The following is a 17,426-nucleotide window of genomic DNA, read 5'->3' as shown; positions in this document are numbered from 1 at the left end:
TACCTATGTGTGGTGTGCATGTGTATGTATTCATACTTGTGTGTGTGTGTGTGTGTGTGTGTGTGTGTGTGTGTATGCCAGTGGTTGACATCAGGTGCCTTCCTTGATTGTTCTCTATTAAAGCAGGGTCTTTAATGGAACTGGAGCTTCTCACAAGTCTGAATACTTAGCTTGACCTGTGGATCCCATCTCTATTTCCTGAATGCTGAGATTACAGGTGGTCAATACAACTTTTTTAAATTTATGAAGGATCTGGAGATCTGAAATCTGGTCATGCTTGTGCAGCAAGTGCTTTATCCACTGAACCATCTCCCCAGCCCTACATGATTTCTGTCTTGACTGTACAGCGTTTTCAGGTACACTCCAGTGAATTATTTCGCCTTGTGAATACTGTGATGTTGTTTTCATTTCTACATGTGACCATTTTCATCACAAGACCTTGAAACTTGAAAAAATAAGCATAAGGCAATGAATTAATTTGAGACTCACAGGAGAGTTGGAGTATATGGGAGTGTGAGTTTCATAATAGAGTAGAGACATCATCCTCTTCTTATTCCCCAAGTTTTTGTAATGCTGAGCCCTATGTTCTCTCTTCCCAAGTCTTCCTTAGGCAAAACCCAGAAAATACCCTCAGATACTATAGTAACAAAGAAAATTTCCTATTGTATGTGCCTTTGGATCCTTTCTCTCTATAACTTTTCTAGAACTTGTGGCTATAATAAACCCCATATTTCTGAAGCCTGCTACAGCCAAATATTAGATTTTGATATGACCAATGTAGGGTCGTTTTGGACTCTGAGTTCCATGCTCCAAGAAGCCTACAATTTACTTTAAGGTATTGAATAATATTATTACAATAGTAATAAAATGAAAATTAGCTTTTGTATTGCCTAAGATAATCCACTCATATCTTAGATCTTTGTCAACAGCAGTCAAGTATTAATGGTAAACAGTAACAGCATTCAGCAGATTTAAATGAGAATCCTATCCATTTGAGTCCTTTTACATTGTTCCTGTTTAATTGTCCATGCTACGGTGACATTTCTGCATGGTCAAAGAAAGAAAATGTTAAAATATTTTAATAAACTTTCATTTAAAAATCACTGCACAAACCTAAAGACAGTTTTGATGTACTGGGGCATGCTTTTAGCAACATGATAAAGCAGATGTCTAAAATTGCTATAAACTGCCACTTAGTTTCCAACCCCAAATCTTAACAAAGATGTAATATTTCAGAAATATTTTCTAAACAGCAACAAAGAAGGGGACTCTGACTATATTAATTATTTTGAAGAGGTCACTAAATTTTTCCTTCACTATTAAAAGAAAAAAATACTTAAAGAGTAGTAAAAGTATATTTGGCGGCTTTACACTGAGCAGTTCAAAAATACTAACCATTTGCTCTTACTTTATTTTTATTATTATTATTATTTATTATCAATATAATCAATGAGAAGTTGATTTTAAATGCCAAGAAAATAACACTGACAATTTTCTTTAGGGTCATGGATATAAGTGGGTGGCTTGAAGGGCACCTTTACTTTGTTGCTAATTTTGTATTACGTCGGTCTATACTACCTAAATTCTTACAATAACATACCATGCAGAATTTGCTCAAGCAATATTTGGTCGCCTTGACATTCCACTGTGCCAAGACTTGTGGGCAGGTTTGATTCTTCTGCTTATGGAACACCTATGTAACTATCCCGATTGAAACTTCATTTCTTCCAAAATTGTCTGAGTGCTCCACTTGTTCACACACTCCAACTCAGCTAAAGGTATTAAAACAACAATGGCAGTAGAAGACCATTTGCTCATGATGAAGTATAATTGAGTTTTTGAGTTCATAATTATTTTCATTAATAATTAGACAGAAACAGTTATTTCATAACATATCTTATTAAAATATTTTAATTACATTGGGGATTTCAGAGCCTTGCATGCCAACTGACACTTTGTTGCAAAACATCTTGCAATGTGGACACACTTTGGAGAGGTTATTCTTCAATTTCTAAAGTTCCTTATCTTTTCTAACACACTAGACAGAAGTGAGCTACCTTTTCCTTCTTCCCTTTAAAATACTATATGGTTTACTATTATTATTATTATTTGCATATGTATTGGCTGCATGTGTGTAAGTGCACCTTTGTTGTTTAGTGCCCACAGAGATCAGAAGAGGGCGTCAGATCCCCTAGAACTGGAGTTATAGTCATTGTTAGCTGCCATGTGGGTGCTGGGAGTCGAACTGGGGTCCTCTGCAAGAGCAGCCAGTGCTCTTGACTGCTGACCCCTCTCCAGCTTCAATAATATTATGTTTAATAACTTTATTGAATATTTTCCCAATGAATAACTAGCATACAATTAACTGTTCATAACGATGGCGTCAAGAAACATGGCTTCTGTTTGCTTTGCAAATAATAGGAATGGTGTGTTCGCAACAGGACCCAACTTGAGATTTTAAATAAAATTAAAAATAGTTTGGTGGCTGGAGAGAAGATTCAGTAGTTAAGAGAACTGGATGCTCTTGCAGAGGACCCAGGTTCGAGTCCCAGCACCCACATGGCAGTTATCAACTGTCTGTAACTCCAGTTCCAGGGAATCCAATGCCTTTTTCTGAACTCTTTGGGCATTGTGGGACATGGGTGCATTAACACACATGCAGGTAATACACTCATACCCTAAAATAAAATTAATAAAAAAACTTTTAAGTACTTTGGGAAAAAAACATGGGAAACATTGTAAATTAAATACATATTTATGTGCTAATAAGCAATTTATTAGCATATGTAGTCATAATTTTATCAACAAAATGAAAAATTTTAAAAGTAGTGTCATTAATTTTGCATTTAGATATGTACATTTGTGAGAATCTTCATGTGATTAAATAAACTTCATAGACATCTAATTCTCCCTCATTAGAGTCAATTGAAGGTCTTTAACTATGATTTATTAATATGAAAAGTGAAAGAACCATGACCTAGAGACAGTAAGAGATTGCCTAGTGGCAGATTTTGAAAATATCATCCAATATTTGGTAGAGTTTCAACATTAGATCTTGTTGTTCTATAAAACATATGAAAAGGATAAGGATATTCCCTCAAATGACAGGATGGATGGGCTAACAGCATTCAAGAAGAGCCTTTCATGTAGAGACTGTGTGAGAAGGTATCATGAAGACGATCTTGGCAAATTATATGTGTTTTTTATTACATGACATAGCCATCAGCCTTCCTTTAAAAATGCAGATTTCTTGCCAATTTTGTTTAATGGGTCTTTTAGTAGCTACACATTAAGAGAGGTCCATAGCTCTCATTAAACATTTTGCATTTATTTTCTCATAGTAACTAATTTCTGGAAACAAAATCCCTTCCCTGGAATGATCCAATATAAAGTTCTGAGCCTGTTATGACCACTAGTTTAGCTCTTGTTGCATTTCTTTGTGCAATATCTAAGCCATGGATGCATCCTGGATTGGTAGTCTGTGTCATATACTACCAGTGGTAAATTAAGCCATAGCTCAGTCAGCTGAGATACCCTATATTCAAAAAAATGAATCCCTTTCAATCTGAGGATAAAGTGGCATGTTGACATTGACTTAGGGATCTTGAGGAGATCGCTGACTTAGGGATCTTGAGGAGATCGCTTCTGACCCCCATTCCTTATTTGTCATTGTATCAATGCCCTTTGCCCTGGCAATTTTAGGACCTCTCTCCATTTCTCATTCTGAGATTTGCTTTGGAGAAGGTTCATATAACAGACAGAAAGAGGAGAAGCATATATATAGTTGGATGTAATGTTATACTCTCACAGACTGAACTGGGTTGCAGAAGACACCCAGAAACCATGGAATTATCTAGTTATACTGACAAGACTCTAGAAGTCAACTGTTCATTGAATTTCTAGATGAATATACATTTCAGCCTGCACTTTGATTTAGGTCTTATGAAACTCTAAGAGGAAGATGTGGGTTAACCCATAGAAACTGAAATAATAAATTATGTTGTTTTAAGTTGTTAAGTTTGGGGAAATTTATTTCCCAACACAAAACTGAAATCATTTTTTCCTAATCTGAGCAGAAACGATTTCAGAGAAAGAGCATTCTTCACACGATCAAGAATGCCCTATTAGTATACAGTGACTCCAAGTGTTTCCTTTCCCATCCTTTGGGCAGCTTTTGAGTTTCATCTTTAATTTTCATACAACCTCTAACATAGCTTACCTATTACACTAGTAATATACTACAATATTGAGAAAGCAATTGCTTAAATGAAGACAGAGGTATTTGTCACTTTCCCTCTCCTGATGTTTTCCTTTCCTTACCATAGTGCAGAAGTTTGTGAGCCAATATGTTATGGGTTCCACATTAGTTAAGTTAGGCCTTGGATTTATTATGCAATCATATAGATGATGTATGTATACCTTGCTTGAAATTAGAGTTCTCATGTTCAGTTTATGGCATACATGTCCAAGATGAGTGAAAGAGAAGCTCCTACAGCTGTTCAAATGCATTTTAAACACCACATGTCACCTCTCTGAAGGGCAATTTGCCAATGCCAATCAAAATTAAAATGCAAATAATCTTTTCCTATCAATTACATCTCAAGAGATTATACTAGAAATATAATTTTGCATGCACAAGAAAGGAAATGTGCAGGGATATTCATTGGGGCAATTTTTTGCAGAGGCTGGAATAAAAGCTCAATGCTTATCAGTAGAAAATAGGGCAGGTAAATGAAGGCACAGTTTTGCAATAGGACAATATACTGCTTCAAGAAAAAAATGAGGCAACTCTTTATTTGTGTTGAAATAGAATGATTTCTTGTTACATTTACTAAAAAATTTAAGATCTGCATAAAATATGAACAAAAAGGGAATGTAGATAATTAGCATTTCTTCATGACATGCAGGGCCAGCTAGAATGGGAAAAGAATGAAATCCGATGAATTCACAATTTTGGATGCAGAGTGAAATGATATGGAACTATTGTCACAGCAGTGCTACTTAGACTTGTCTCAAAAGGCACTTAGACCATCTGAAGATCATGGTAACGTTATCTGGCAAAATGAACCAGAGGCAGAGTATTCTTTCCAGAAGTGTCATTCCCATTTCCTCTCGGCCCTGAGTGCCATTTGCAAGCCCTGTCTGTTCATATAGCTCAGTGAATTCTTTTTATTTTATTTTATTTTATTTATTTATTATTGTTATTTTGTTTATATATGCATGCATTGCCTTCATGTAGATAAGTGCACCCATGTCGTGCAATGCCCAAGGAGAACAGAAAAGGCTGTTCGATCCCTTGGAACTGGAGTTACGGACAGTTGTTTGCTGTCATGTGGGTACTGGGATTCGAACCCAGGTTTTCTGCAAGAACAATCAGTGTTCTTTACTGATGAGCCATCTCTCCAGCCCCTTACTTTTATTTTATGTGTGTGAGTGTATTGCCTGCATGTGTGTAAGTGCATCCGTCTCATGCAGTGCCCACAGAGGTCAGAAGAAGGCATTGGGTTCCCATGGAACTGGAGTTATGGATGGTTGTTAGCTGTAATGTGGGTGCTGGGAATTCAATCCAGGTCCTCTGTAAGAGCAGTCAGTATTCTTAACTACTGAGCCATTTCTCCAGCCCCACCTCAGTGAATTCTTACGATGAGCTTCCTTGTTTCTGTCTCAGAGCTGCTCTATTCCTCCCCACCCTCCAGAGTGCCTGCAGGCCACCTTTAGCTGGTCCACCTAGGTACACACTACTGCTTAGCATGGCTCACCAACATAAAATCCAAAGATAGGTTGTCTAGCTCTTGCCTGCAAGCTGGGCTTAAGTGACTGATAATTGAGAACACTGTGATTTCTGAAGCCAACTAGATACAGGTTGGGGCCATTGTTCCCCTTCCTCACTGAATTCTTCAGCCAGGCATCATAGACCAACTTTCTTCCAAGACATTTTGGTTGCATCTGGTTTTGCCCCTGCTCTACCCCCTATCTATTCAGCCTCCTCTTTATGCCCTACCTACTCAGCAGTTTGCCAAAACTGACCTTGACATACATTTCCAGAAATTCTTTCTTCCACTCAGAAAATACACGTTCTTGGAAAATCCCAAGAATTTAACGAATGCTTCCAAGGCAAACCAATTAGGGGGAGGAAGGTAGGGGGGAAGGAGGGAGGGAAGGAGGGAGGGAGGGAGGGAGAGAGAGAGACTTGTGGTGAGGAAGTATAGTGGCTGTAACGGAGACGAGGAAGCCACTGGTTTGTGCGGGCCATCTGCACTTGTCGCTTTGAAGTTCATGTTTTGTGTTGCTCTTATAATTAATCCTCAAATTTCTATTTTAGGCATCACATACCTCAAAACTACTTGTACTAGGAAAGAACAGTGTACTTAAGAGAAAAAAAAAGGTTTGTATTTTTAAAAGGCACATTAAATTGATTTGGGTTCATTCAGAATATCTGTTGAAAAATGATTGCTTAGGGGGGAAGGAGGGAGGGAAGGAGGGAGGGAGGGAGGGAGAGAGAGAGACTTGTGGTGAGGAAGTATAGTGGCTGTAACGGAGACGAGGAAGCCACTGGTTTGTGCGGGCCATCTGCACTTGTCGCTTTGAAGTTCATGTTTTGTGTTGCTCTTATAATTAATCCTCAAATTTCTATTTTAGGCATCACATACCTCAAAACTACTTGTACTAGGAAAGAACAGTGTACTTAAGAGAAAAAAAAAGGTTTGTATTTTTAAAAGGCACATTAAATTGATTTGGGTTCATTCAGAATATCTCTGTTGAAAAATGATTGCTATTATATTCTACTTTGACATATTCCATATTTTCATTACTAAAGAAGCTTCAAACATGCTCTCCTGAAAAGCTATGTCCTCTAGCCCTTTGCCAGTTGCTCACTTCACTTTAAGTAACTGTTCTCACCTTCATGTTTGAGATCATCAAATTATTCATGATGTCAAATGTCAAATCAGCCTCAGTGACAGAGGGGCCTCTCTGAACTTCAGGTAAACCTAGAATTTCTTCTTAGGAGATGTTAGTTGCTAACATTTGAAGTGTCAGCCCTAAACTACCTCTGAATGGGACCAGGTGTTCAGAATTCTTTAGCTATGCATTTGACTGAATCCTTTCTTTACAAAACTGTGAAACAACATTTAAAAAATGCATGAAATTAAATGCATGATATATGAGTAAAGAATATGCCTACCACCCAGAAAGGGCTATGAATACTGTGAATACTCATATATTTTGTATGTATGTATGGGTGGGGGGCCATATATGTTTTTGTGTGTGTGTACATGGTTGCATGTGTGTAGAGCCAGAGGTCAACCCTGGGTGTCTTCCTTTACTGGTCTAAAATGTCTTTTTGAAACAGGGCATCTACTGAAGCTGGGACTTGCTGATGTGGTCCTGTTGGCTCACCACTGAACTCCGATAAGTCTCTTGTCTCTACCCTTTCCCTGTACTGGGATTACAGGCCCATACCACCACACCTGGCTTTTTAACGTGAGAGTTAGGGACGTAAACTCAAGTCCTCATACTTGCACTTTCCCTGACTGAGCCATCTCACCAGCTTCCCCCATATATTTCTTGCAGGTGACACCTTTCTCCCTTGCATTCAAGAGATAACTAACATCCTGATTAGTAGTTATAATTTTAGTACCCAAGAATGCATCTTTAAACAAAAACTGGTTATTTTGATCTTTAAGTTATGAATCAATAAATGAATTCACACTGCATATATTGTTTCCAGCTTCTTTCCTCATATAGTACGTCTGTGAGATTCATCCCCGTGGTCTGCCACAGGGCATTAATTTCATTGATAGTTCACCAGATATTTTCACTCGTGCAACATAAGTGAGCACTATTCTTTGGGCAAGAAAGAGAACCAAAAAATATTGTATGTTGTTTTCCTTCCTCACTTCGTTTTGCTGTTTGTGTTCAATCTGTCTGAAAACAAGTCATCACATCAAGTAGTAAATAGGCCATGGAATACTCACTAACGACATTGGCTTGTCCGGTGAATATAGTGTACTGGAGCTCATAGGAGACCACACTGAACTCATCGTCCGAGGTCCAGTGGACCGTGATGGTGTCATATGAAGCTGTGCAGAGCTCTTCTCTAATTGTGGGAGGGTTGGGAGCTGTGGGCATCAAGAATAATCATTAGAGGAGTAGCAAACGGTACTGGGATACCATCTTTGAGATGTTTAACTGTTAAAGTAAGTATTTATAAATATGGTTAATCAGGATTACCGTTCTAGAGACAGGGATCTTTGTGCACAAAATATTTAGGTGACTGCTTATGACAGTCATTTATTTTTAATATTTTATTCTTTTTATTTTTTATGTGCATGAATGTATTGTCTGAATATATGTAAGTGTACCCATGTCATACAATGCCTGTGGTGAACAGAAGAGGGTATCGGATACCCTGGAAGTGGAATTATGGACAGTTGTTTGCTGTCGTGTAGGTACTGGGAATTGAACCAGGGTCCTCTGCAACAACAGTCACTGCTCTTAACTGCTGAGCCATCTCTCCATCCCTAATGATGTTTATCTTTTGCAAGCAGTGTGGCTACAGCCAGCTAGTATGGCTTTATCAGTTTATCATGAGAATATACCTATGAAGGAGATTAAGGAAACAGTAGTCTCTTGTGTGTGAAGAAAAAGATGTTAAAGAAAAATATCCAAGGCAAACTTTCATAATTTTATTCACTTGGGGGGGTTGGAAAACTTTTCCAATAAAAGGCAGGATGGTAAAACGTTTAGGTGTTGTACAACAGATTATTGCCCTCACAATTACTTGTGACCCTGGCATTGTGGCATGAGAGCAGCTGTAGACAGTTTGCACATAATGAATACAGCCAGATTCGTAAAAAAGTAACTTTATTTACAAAATAATCAGAGCGTCAAATTTTCCTAGAAATCAAACTTTGTCAGCTATTGATCTACATGTGACCAGATATTTGAAAAAGTACCATTGTTATTCCACAGAAAACCAACTAAATGATTGACATTTCCTTCAATTATTTTGACGCGTTGTTAAAAATTATTAGTGTAGCCCTATTTTCTTCTTTCCATTTTTTGCTCTGTAGGTGATATTTTTAATAAAGGAAACCATGACTAACAATCATCTCTTAGAAATACATTTTCATTCTCTAAGGATATCATGATTCCTCAGCATTTGGTTAACTTTATTATTACAGAAGTCTGTCGTTTTATTTATTTGACAGCAAAGAAGTCTAAATGTTACCAAAACAATGACTTCTAATTCACTTCCACTGTATTAATTAGAATAACTGATTATGTGGTTAGAATATATAAGGAAAAAAATAGTAGGCAGTAAGTGTTTTAATATTTTAGAGCAGAGGTTAGCAAACTACAGATTTTTTTTTTTTTTTTGGGCTTTGAACCAGTGTCTCCCTATAGCCCACGCTGTCCTGGAATTCACTATGTAGACCAGGCTGGCCTTGAACTCATAGAGATCTGCCTGCCTCTGCCTCCCAAGTGCTGGGACTACAGGTGTGCGCCACCATGCCGGACTAACTACAGGAATTTTTATAAATAAAGTTTTATTGGAACACAGTCATGACTCATTAAGTTGCGCTTTGTCTGTCTATGGCTGTTTACATCCAACAGCAAAGTCAAGTAGTTGAGTCCATATGCTGGGAAAACCTAAGACATCTGCCTTCTGGCTGCTTTCAGTCAATGTTTGCCAACCTGTGGTTTAGAAAATTGATCTTCAGCTTTTCTTTCATTTGTTCCATATACAAGAGCTGAGCCTCAAAGGGGAAGAGTGTTCATTTGCATCCTGCATGTTTAGAACACCTTTAAATTACACCATTACAGAGTTCTTTTCTGTTCTAGATTAGGTTCGGATTAGAATTGGTGAATCTTAAAGAAACCCAAAGGGGAGAAGTTTATGGAAATGGTAAATTTAAAATTCTGTTTTAGTTATCTTCACTTTGTCACCTAAAAAGACATTTAGGACAAGTCATAATAAGTTTTGCCTCCTGTTGGCTATTAAATTTCACAGACTGTCCGTTAAGAATGAAGGGCTCATCTGGGTATGGTGGTATACAATCATAATCGCAACACCTGGAAAGCAGAGACTGGAAGACTGTGAGTAGGAGGCTAGTCTGGGCTATATAGGAGATTCTATTTCAAAATGACATTCATAAATAAGGAAAAACCAACAAAAAAGAAAATAGGAAAGAAATAAATGTTCTTCATAACCCTTCATGTGTTTTTCCTGAAATACGTGTTTGAACATCTGTCTCCTGAAGTGCCCACATGTGACATTTGGTACCATGTGGTGTGACTTGCATATGCATGAGTCAGTGACACCAATCAGGAGATGCATTCCACGCAGACCCAGCTGTGTCATAAAATGTGCTTGTTATTGTCTGTGTGGTCTCTGTTGTTGTGGGATTACCCTGCATGGATCAGTGAGGAAAATCTCCTACTTTCGTAATTTAAAATAGTTCATCACATTGTTTATGTATCAACCACTGTGAAAAGATTATGTTCTAGTCTACATGGCACTATCTGATTAAATAAAAAGAAACTGTAAGTTCAAAATAGGAAAGGAGCTGTGGCACACAGAGCAGTAGCAGCAATCAGGAAGGAAATGTCACCTCTTTGGGTTATTAACTTGACATACCACTTAGCGGCATGTCATAGGGAAAGAAAAAAAAAACTTGTTTGCACAGCCAGGCAGGCTAACCCTGTTTTGATTGTAAACCCAATGGGTTTGTCCTGCAAAGTCAATACCTAATTTACTGTAAATGAGAACTCCTGCATGCTGCCAATTTCAATACTCACACAATAAGTACCAGAACTGCTATTTTCTTGCCTTCATCACAAACACTACACAGGGAATGGTGGGCTAATACGCCACAAACACTTCGTTTCCTGCTTGTGAATGTCAGATAAACTATTTGGACTTGGCAGTATCAGCCAAGCGTTGTATGTTATGGCCAGGATTGATGTTATGTCTAGAAAGGGACTGAATTGGTATTGGTGGTTGACAGCTTAAAAGTCAAAATCTCAGGTGCCCGATATGGCCTTCAGTTTGTATAAATAGCCCTCATGATGATATATGGCCTACATATTATAATTCAGTGCAGGGCAGTTTCATAATTTTTCTTTTAGTCAATAATTTCCTATTACTATAGAATTTTTAAAGGACATTCAATTTTACATACTATTAAATAATTATGGGAAAAAGAAGACACATTGTTGATGAGAGACTGATTTGGTACAGCAAACCCACGTGCTTGGGCAAATATTTAATTTTCCATCTTCCTGTAACCTTGGGAATGATCTTATGTCATGGATCTGGTCCAAGAGTCATAAGTGGAACTTTGCTAGGTAGGTTGTTCAAGCAAAACTTCTGGTTTTATGGTAAACAAAGACAAACTTTCCTAGCCAAGCTTTTTGTCCATTATTTTCTCTCTGTGCTTTTTTTCCCCTAAAACCTAAGCACTATGCTTAGAGGTGTTGTACTGATGTTATGATTATGTCACAAAAAGACAGAAAAATGAAGATGTCAGAACAGGGAAGGAGAGTCTGGTATCTGAGACCAGAACTGAAGCACCACACAGCCCTGGTCCAGCCTCTACTTTGTTTTATTGTGATCCAAATAAACCTTGATGTTCCTAGTCATTGATAGTTACACTTTCTGTTGCTTCTCAGACGATAAACAAAAAGGAGATTTGAAAAAAGTGCCATGAAGAAAACCAGCTCAGCAAGAAGTCTAGACCTGCACTGTTCAATACAGTAGCTATGAGCTACATGTGGCTGTTGACTTTTTAATTCAAGTTAAAAAATAAATTTACTAGTCATATTTCAAATTTTCAATAGGTCCACTTGCTGATGGCTAATATATTGGTTAGAAACAGAATATCTCTAACATTGCGGAAAGTTCTACTAGATGGTATTAATTTAAACAAATCTCAGAATCAAAAACAAAAGAATGAACTCATCATAACCATAAATACTTGAGAAAAATATGGTTACTTACTGTAAATGCTTTGTGAATCGGATTCTTTCTAGTTTAATAGGAACAGTATATTTGAAAGAGAGAATTACATATGATGAGGAGAAATTTGTGGGATGACTGACTTTAATTGGAATTGCATAACAAAAGTTAAAGAGGCATCACAGACTCTACCAAAGAACCCAAAACATAAGAAGTATAGAACTCCTGGTTTTCTGTGCACAGAGTATATTTTTAAAAAATGCTACACAATGTTCCTTCTCTTTGGCTCCACCCTCCCCAACCACTCTTCCCCAAGCATGTGCAAACTGGGTAGAAGTTGAGAAACTGACACCATGCTTAGTTAGGAATGTAACTTCGGGAAAGTTCTGTGTCCGAAGTGTAGGACACATCTGGCTTCATTGTATACATGGTACTTTCCTGAAGTCACAGGTCTTGGTGGTTTTGGCTAGCACAAATAATGCTGTCTAAATAATCCACATTCTTTCTGCCAACCAATGTGCTCAGTTCCTGCTGTTGAGTCTCATGGAAAAAAAAAAAAAGATTTAGATTGACTATTAGGAATGGTAGGAGCATGAGTAGTCACAGTTTTTATTTTCCTCCAGTTTCTTTTCTTCGGGTAGAGAGAAGGAGGGTGGGAGGGAAGGATGAAGGAAGAAAGGGGAAAACAGGAAAAAAGGGAGGAAGAGAAAAAGCGACTAGACAGTATAGAATGGACACATTGCATTAGAAGTTCCAATGTGCTTTTTGTGATGTTTGCCAGGGGGGGTATTTGACAATGTGAAGTTCAGTTTTTCTTTAGAGCACGCAGGGGTCTTCACAGTTCATACAAACCTGACCTAGATCCTAATCCTGTTACACCCTTTCTATCTGACCTTCAGTAACTTGGCTGAAATCTGCCATTTCCAAAATGAAGATTGTGATGCTTTACCAAAATGTGTTATTATGGAGATTATGATATGGTCACAAATACAGAGAGGTATATACACCCAGGCAGTTGCCACATTTTCCTCCACTAATGTACTATGACAGTCAGATGACTCTCTAACATGAAATGAAAAGTACTCATGAAACCTTAAGTATCTCTCTGATGGCCTGCAGTGTTACCCCATACTGAGTGAGGAGAATGCTTTCAGCAATCGGGATGTTTTGTCCTTGTTGTTGTTCTTGAACCCCCAATTTACACAGTCTGTGTTGTTTTGAGTAAAAAATAATAGAGTACACACAGATCATTTATAGAAATATTAGTTATTATTTCAAAGTCAAACATACACACACAGTTTCTTAGTTTTAGGGGAAAATTGATCTGGTAGCAAAGTTTATATCTCTGAATGTACATAATATTAAAGAGAACATAAAAAAGAATAAGACAATACCTGTAAGGTAATCCAGACATTCTAGCAATTTCTTTTCTCGGGAAAAATCTAAGGCGAAGGTGTCAAATGTGTCATTGAGGTTGATTTCAGGAATCAGGACCTGGGAGGATGCAGTTGCCATGGAGACTCTGTAATTTTAAACAAAACAAGTTTTTTTTTTTTTTTTTTAAGTGCTGTCAAGATGGCTTTTATCATCACTGTGAGAGAATGGAAAAAATAAAAGGAAAAGAAATATTAGTTTTTTTTTAAGTACCATTGCTGAATGGCACAACACTAGCAAAAAGTGAAGGAATGCAAGCTTAAAGAAAAAGCAAAGGAGTTGGGGAAAACAATAGAATGCCCCCCCCTTTCTTTTTACTATTGGAAAATAAATTCCCAGTGGAGGCAAAAGAATATTCATATTTCATGTGGCTGTGTATTTAACAGCCTGGCCCAGTCACATCTAACCCCAACAAGAAGCACATAGCTCCAGGCATTTCTTCACACATCTGTCTGGGAAACTGCTTGTTCCTTTCAGACTCGCCCCTGCTCTACTTCAAAGGGGAGTCTCCAAAATTTCAAGCTGCATAAAAGGCAAAGTGGAAGCTTAAAAAAGAATGTTTCCAGATATTGGATTAGTTTAATCAATTACTAGCCTCTCTAAAATAAACATTAAAAATGGGGTTTTGTCTGGCTCTTTTTCATTCTCCTCGTATTCATTTTTTTTGTAACATATTCCCAGCAGATGCCATGAAAAACAATGAGCTTTCTCACAAATTCCCCCCGTATATGCACAGGTTCTCCTGCACACTCAGGTTTTCTGGTTAGACCTTTTGTTTGTAAACCATAAACCAACGAATACGTGTCTGTTGCTCTCAAGTTGATTCAGAAACTTCACTTATTAACAGCAGAAAATTTTGACTGATTCAAAATGCAAGTGATACTTTTAAACCAAGAAAACTGTGGCCTAAACAACACAACTTCTTAGACTGCATATGATGTTGGACTTTTTATCTTGTTCAGTTTGATGTTTCCTTAAATTCCATAAACATTTTGCTTTATCTTCTTGCCCAGCAGCAAATCTTGTCTCCCTTCCTTCTTCTTTCCTTCCTTTTCAATGGAACATCTTTGAAATGGCTTAGCTCTGAATCTAGTTATTTATTATTTTCTTATACCAACTTGAATGCGCCCAATTTCATCTTATTTTCTTATAAAGAACATTGATGCTCACTTGCACACGATCTCAGAGCTAACTGGAAACATCCAAGAGGACTGCAGTTGTACACTCCTCCATTTTATCTACAAATATTTGACCCTAATTACACTCAGTACTATAATCACTCTTGGGTCTTTCAATGCTTCTTAAAACTTTGAATTTTACAAATATACCTTATCTATACAATTATGCCCAGAGTTCTGTGCATACAATGGAAATAGTAGTCAGCCACAAAAGGAATGAAGTATTTGTACACGTTACATAATGTGGGTGAACCTTGAAAATACTGCATTACAAAAAGCAGAACAAAAGGGCCATACATCATATGGTCCATGTGTATGGAATATCCAGAAAAGACAGACCCATTAAACTGTAATCTTTAGTTGGCGAATTTTATTTTGTTTTTCACATGCAAAATTGCACAAATATAATTTCAATGGCAGTATCTCTAGGAGGAGTTCAATACTATGTAGGGGCAAAAGAGAGTGTTTCATTTGCAATGTCGTAATCAGATTGATAATGGGATTCACGGAATAAAATCCAAGAAGATGCAAACTCTGTGAATGTAATCTTCAAGCGTATGAAAGAGAATGGACAATATAATTTCACATCCTGGCTTGCTCACCAAAAAGTGTTTATTGACTAAATATTATACACAAGAGAACTGAGCTAATTGTTGATGCTTACAGCAACTCATTCAGCTGGATGCATACAAGGATACCTGCTAATCACACTATTTTAGTGACTATTCAACAAATATATATGATGGTGTAAAGCATGCCATATGACAAAAAGCCCAAAATGTTTGCATTAATGAAGGAAACTTTTAAAAAACATTTTATGCTATGTGCCTGCCTAGGGGATTTCAAAATGAAACTCCCAATGAATTCTGTTTCATAATATCTAATGGAGAGAACTGGACTGAGCTATTGGGAAGCAAGCACTGAACTTGAGACTGCCTTGCTCGGCTATTCCCATGCAACCCAGATGTTGTGTCAATATATTAGACTGCTCTGATTACAGGTAACCTGGCTTTCTCATTTCTCTTTCTCACTGGAAGGATCTCTTTGTTCAGAAATATTCAAAATAAAGTTTGTTCCCAAGTTTGGCCTACTTTTGGGATCAAGAAATAATGAAATAAAACATGTTTTTGTCAAATAATATGTCAAAAGCTCCCGCCATCTTTATGATGGGAACTTTGAGCAGTTAACTTGAGGAATGATAGTCTAGGAGGCAAAGACTGACAGAAGGAAATCTTTGGAGATTACTGCAGCTTTTAACACCTACACGTTTTCTTTCCTTGGCGGAAGAAAAGATACTTATCTTTGGCTACAATTTCAAATCCTCAAGTGGAGTGACAGGCAGAGGGAAACCTGCCAAGTTCAACATTTTAGGCCATGTTTTTATTTTTCAAATCCTTATTGCCTATCTTGTGGCCTTTCAGATAAGCTGCCAACATCCAACAGGGCTGTTAGTGTTAGCTAGGTCACTTTCTCAGTTTGTGTGTGTGTGTGTGTGTGTGTGTGTGTGTGTGTGTACAGGTGCATTTGTTTTTATGAACGTCTTGTGTCCTCCCTTGAAAAGGGTGGGTTGCACATTACTTCCCTATCCCTTTATACTTTGGTGTGTCTAGTCTGCACAACACTCAGTTGTTAGTAAGCACACAGGACCAGTTTTCAAGGTGGACATGGCTAGAACTACACTGCTCACAGGTCTTCTGCCAAATACCACAGCCTACCAAGATCAAACTCAACAAGGTATCACAGTAAAGAAAAACGTATTCAACTTTGGTCAGTTCAAGATTTCCCAAACACATTTGGCCATGTAAATGTGTGTTTGCTATAACATCAATTAACCTATTCACACCACACCGACTATATTTTGAAACCCACACATAGAATACGCTCAGACTCTTAGAACTAATCAATGTCTTGCCAGAGTTGCAAACTGAATTCTCAGCTCTGTGTTCTAGAAGTACCTAACATATCCTTGAACTGGCTGTGGTGGTAAAGAATAAAGAGATGACCTCAAAGTGAAGAAATTTCTAGGTGCCGTGAAAACACACTGTTTTCAGAACAATTTTCTTGATAGAGGCATTTTGCTGCTAAAAGTAATTTTGGATTCCTTGTAAAGAGTGCATCAACTCTCTTACGCCTGGATTTGGTGAATATTTTTGTTCGTTTAACATAATGTTCAAAAGGCTCCTATGCAATCGCACGAATGACCTGTGTATTATGGTAGATTGAGAATAGTGCTGCATTTATATTAGCACGTATCTTAAGAGCAGAAAAGAAGGGAATTTGCTGCCTGTTCACCTTGTAACAAGAGCTGTGCTAGTGTTTTTACTTCAGTATTTTATTTTATGCTTATACAAACTACGTTACATATCACAATTCAATAAAAAATAAAAAGATAAAGAATAAATCAATGAAATGGAGACTAGGAAAAAAAACTTTCTGAATGCTAAAAAAATAGAAATAAAAATAAAAGAGAATGTTTTTTCAAAGTTAAACAAAATCCCATAATGAAGAACTATGTTATGTAGGAATGAAACTATGATTAAAATAATTTATAGATTAATGAACTCATTCATTCATGTCAGATAGTTTGCAGTATTCTGAGGTTATAATTGTGAAAGCAAGATGACTTGGAGCATATGAACAAACTTTGACTCAAATTTGTTAACAAAAAGCCCCAACGCTATCCATAATTTCTAAGAAATTTGGACTGAGCCAATAGTTTATTTCAAGGCATAGGAATTGCCTATCATAAAGCTTGGGACTCTTTTCGTACTTTGGGTTTTGTTTTATTTGATGTCTCTTATTTTTAAAAATGTTTCTGCACCTTTGATTCAGTTTATAGAAGAACGTATAAG

At 37.2% G+C, this 17,426-nt stretch overlaps 1 protein-coding gene across 3 annotated transcripts in view; it reads right to left on the bottom strand.

Moving 5' to 3' along the window:
- The window catches only part of Mid1 (midline 1), a 368,155-nt gene that overhangs the window by 17,627 nt on the left and 333,102 nt on the right, over window positions 1–17,426 (bottom strand). For all 3 annotated transcript variants that reach the window (XM_029555997.1, XM_008852914.2, XM_017803121.1), the window contains exons 6-7: window positions 13,357–13,484; window positions 7,977–8,120 (exon numbers count right to left, since the gene is read on the bottom strand). In XM_029555997.1, the coding sequence (XP_029411857.1) occupies window positions 7,977–8,120; window positions 13,357–13,484 (272 nt within the window). The remainder of the gene's footprint in view (window positions 1–7,976; window positions 8,121–13,356; window positions 13,485–17,426) is intronic.

The sequence above is a fragment of the Nannospalax galili genome, unplaced genomic scaffold (assembly GCF_000622305.1).
Source record: "Nannospalax galili isolate Female #2095 unplaced genomic scaffold, S.galili_v1.0 scaffold606, whole genome shotgun sequence".
In the NCBI taxonomy this organism is placed as follows: Eukaryota; Metazoa; Chordata; class Mammalia; order Rodentia; family Spalacidae; genus Nannospalax; species Nannospalax galili.
Note: the sequence above shows the minus strand (reverse complement) of the source record. Positions and strands in the feature narration are given on the sequence as shown.